This window comes from Zea mays, chromosome 5 (genome assembly GCF_902167145.1).
Source record: "Zea mays cultivar B73 chromosome 5, Zm-B73-REFERENCE-NAM-5.0, whole genome shotgun sequence".
NCBI lineage: Eukaryota > Viridiplantae > Streptophyta > Magnoliopsida > Poales > Poaceae > Zea > Zea mays.
Window position 1 is genome coordinate 12,392,106 of NC_050100.1, and position 3,889 is coordinate 12,395,994.

General features: G+C 59.1%; 1 protein-coding gene across 1 annotated transcript; it reads right to left on the reverse strand.

Annotated features, from left to right (window-relative positions):
- Nucleotides 1-243: 243 nt before the first annotated feature.
- Nucleotides 244-3,072, reverse strand: LOC100127531 (DELLA protein DWARF8-like). Its single transcript, NM_001309851.1, has one exon. The coding sequence runs from the start codon at nucleotides 2,444-2,446 to the stop codon at nucleotides 569-571; it is 1,878 nt and encodes a 625-aa protein (NP_001296780.1). The 5' UTR covers nucleotides 2,447-3,072; the 3' UTR covers nucleotides 244-568.
- Nucleotides 3,073-3,889: the final 817 nt, after the last annotated feature.

Sequence of the window (3,889 nt, forward strand, 5' to 3'; positions counted from 1 at the left end):
CTACAAGGAAGGCAAAGCAACGAGACGTTTCCAGCATTGGCAACCGCAGGACGCATCAGCCAGCCATGCCTACCTCCCTCTACCAGATTGGAGGATTTGTTAGAGGACGGGCATGGCGAAGCGAGCCGCAAATTCCAAATCCGGCAGGCACCACTCGAGGCCATCCACGACACATACATGCAGGATTACGGTCATCGCCGTAGAGATGTGAGCATAGCCAAGGTTCGGATCGGACGCACTGTATACAAAATTCTCATTCGAGCTAACGAAATCCGGTTCGTCCTTATTGGATATCAGCGCTTGGAGGAATTACACGTAATAGTAATACACATTTAAACGTAGCAGGGCTACCATAGTTGACGGGTTGAAGGAACAACGGGGAAGAGAGAGGGGGACCGGAAACAGGAACGAACACAGGCCGATCCGGTCGGACTCCAAGTGTCCATCTCGTCGCTCCGGCGAGGACCGTTGTGGCCCCACAGTCGCTATCTGCAGTTCAGCAGCGTTCACTGACGTCTTAGCTTCCACTGTGCTGTGCTGTGCTGTGCTGTGCCGGACGGTGGGCACGTCACGGAGCGGCGACGCGCCACGCCGAGGTGGCGATGAGCGGGCGCGTATGCCATCCCAGAGTCAGGCACCCGTCCTTCTCCTCCACCCTGTACCCGTCGCCGCCGGCGAAGAGGGCCAGCAGCGTGCTTGCCTGCTTGTAGGCGTTGGATCCCAGGTGCACGGGCTCGAACCCGGACCCGCCGAGGCGGCCGCGCCACTGGACCAGCGTCTCGTGGCGCTCCGTGCGCTCGGCGCCCTCGCACGCCACGATGTTGCAGATCTGCCGGCCGAGGTACACCTCGGACATCACCTGGTCCGTGCCGGCCGGCGGGGAGGCGTCGGTGGGCTGGCCGGAGCCGGAGCCGGAGCCGGAGCCTGAGCCGGCGCCCTCGAGGGAGTCGAACATGGTGGAGTAGTAGTGCAGCGACTCCGTGAAGCGGTCGAGGAATGTGCCGGAGTTGTGGTTGGCCTCCTGCTCCACCACCGTCACGATCCTCGGCCGCACCGCGCGCACGGTGCCCAGGACCTTGTCGAGTGTACCGGGCTGCGCGAGCAGCCGGTGCAGCTCGCACACCGAGTTTACGGCGATCACCTCGGGCTCGTCGTCCGTGTCGCCGCCGCCCTCCGGTCGCAGCATGAACGGCTCCAGGTCAGCGAGCGTGGCGGCGACGAGGCCACGGTACTGGAAGTCGACGCGGATGGTGTGCGCGAACTGGGCGAGCTTCCAGCCCACCTGCTGCAGGGCGTCGGTCTCGTCGGGCTGCGGCGGGCCTACGCCGGTGAGACGGAACGACGGGGGGCCGCCGGGGCGGAGGGCGAGGGCCTGGAGGAGAGCCGGCCACTGCATCCCCTGCTTGATGCCGAAGTCGACGACGTGGACGCGGCGGCACCCGGCGAAAGCCTCGAGGATGGCCTGGTTCGCGGTGAAGTGGGCGAACTTGAGGTAGGGGCAGGACTCGTAGAAGTGCGCGTGCAGGAGGTCGGCGAAGGCGGCGTCGAGGAGGGAGCCGTCCGGTGCCGGGCGGAGGCGATACACGCGCCGGGCGAGCGCCTCGCCGAAGTAGGCGGCGACCTTGCGCATGGCGCCGCCCTGCGACGAGGCCAGCACGGGGATCTGCTTCACCAGCGCGTCCGCCGCAGAGAAGTTCTCCTGCTGCACGGCCTCCGCGCACGCCAGCAGCGCGTGCACCAGCCGGATCCCGGCCTCCTGCGTGTCCACCACCACCACCGGCACCGCCGGCCCGTTGGCCGCCTGCGTCGCCGGCGGGGCAGCTTCGACCACGGAGCTCCTAGTGCGGCCGCCGTCCATGGATGACGACGAGGAAGAGGACGACGACGTGCTGCCGCCGCCAGTTCGCATCCGCTTGGGCTCCCGCGCCGAGTCCGGGGACGGGTCGGCCGACGCCGCCGCCACCGGCGAGGGGATCGGCTTCAGAGCGTAGGTACTGCTGGACGAGTCGACGGCGGGCGGGAGATCGAAGTAGCCGGCACCGGCGGCGGCGCCACTTGTGACGGTGGACGAGGTGGACGCCAGCCTTGGTGCCGGCGTCGCGGGTGGGAGCGGCGGCGGGGGCGCGTTGAGCTCGGACAGCATGCTCTCGACCCAGGACGACAGGTCGGAGGGATTGTAGTGCACGGTGTCCGTGGCGAGGTGCGAGACGAACCCGTCATCAGCGGTGGGGCAGGCGCCGCCCATCCCCATGGCCATCTCGAGCTGCTCTAGCTTCTGCGCGACGTCCGCCATATCCGACGAACGCACCTTGTACCCGAGCGCCGCCAGCAGCTCGTCCACCTCCTCCTCCTGCTCCCCTGCCCCCGCCGCCGCCGCCATCGACTTGTCCTTGGAGGAGCCCCTGTAGCCGTCGTTCCCGCCGGCGTTTTGGTACTCGCGCTTCATGATCTCGGAGCTACAGGCCGGGCTAGCCAGCTAATAATTGCTTGCGCCCCTCCGTATCGGTTCCGGGATAGCTTGGGATTTGGATCCAGGGTTGGGAATTGGGAGTTGGGAAGGAAACGGAAGGGAGAGGGCGGAAGCGGCTGGGGCGAGAGGGGGGGAAGCGAGCAAGGCAACTAGTAGTAGCAGCGGCAGCGGCAGGCGAAGACGGCGGCGAAGGCATCAGCCATCAGGTGATCGAGAGAGGAAGGCATCTATCTATAGTCTCTCACTGCAGGTGGGGCCTGGCAGGTCCCTCCTCCAACGCGCGCTCGGCGTTGGATCGATGGTCGGATTCGTCGCGCCCGTCCTTTTCACCTGACAACTTCACCATCCAGTTAGAAATCCTCCTCCGCTCACCACCCCAAAGATCGTCGCAAATTAAAAAGAGGGCGATGAGAAGTGGGGGGCAGCGTCCACGGCTCACTTCTCCACCTTGCAAGCCAATGGCGAGCCGAATTTTGTAGCTTGTGGAACTAAACTCTGTAGTCGAGCCTGCGGCTACAGAAGATCCCGAGTGGGGAAGGCGGCATATGGAGGGCTCCGAGCCTCCGAGGCTGGGATTACCAGGCAAAATTCCCAAAAGATCGACCGTCGACGCAAAAGAACTATTTCCCTGCTTTCTATTGTTATTCTATACCTCTCATATATATCGGGTTTTTTTATAAATTCTTCTAAAAAAAGTTACACTCTATGTCTCAATCGTCTATAAATATTTTCTATATCTCATCCTTTATATATCAAAGATTCATATTAAGCACGTTTTTTTTTTGCTACAGATTTTTCTAAGTATTTTTTTGTCACATCCTCAAATATCTTACTCCTATATATGTATTTAATTTTGCTTAGTACATTTTCTAGAATATACAAATAGACAAAAGAAATGGACATAAAATCTCCGAATAGAGAGGATCAAAGCATATCCAACAACATGCCCCAAAACAATGCCATATAAATTAAAACAGGCATCAATTAAAATAGTTTAGAGCTAAAATATTTTATGCTCCAACAGTAAAACCCCTTAATCAGTTAATTTACTGATATTTGTTTTTGTCATACCTGCAAAAACATTTGGGGCCCTCCAAAAATAGTGCCTTATAAATTAAAAACGGGCATCAATTGAAATAGTTTAGGGCTAAAACATATTTTTATGCTCCAACAATAAAGCCCTTAAGCAATTAATTAACTGAGATATGTTTTTGTCATACCTGCGAAAACAATTGGCGCTCTCTATCCTCCCGTTTGCAAACCATTTTTCCGACTGCTGTTTGTCCGTACTTCATTTGCTGGGCGCTGCCGTGGCCTGCAATAGCTGTCATCGTCGTATACTCGGCCAACACGCACAGGTCCGAGTGGTTCTGCGTCGTCATGCTCCTCAGCCCCATCGTATCCATGTCCATACGCTTC

What these genes read in the sequence shown, in the direction of transcription:
- LOC100127531 (NM_001309851.1), bottom strand. Translation starts at nt 2,446, where the DNA reads ATGAAGCGCGAGTACCAAAACGCCGGCGGGAACGACGGCTACAGGGGC.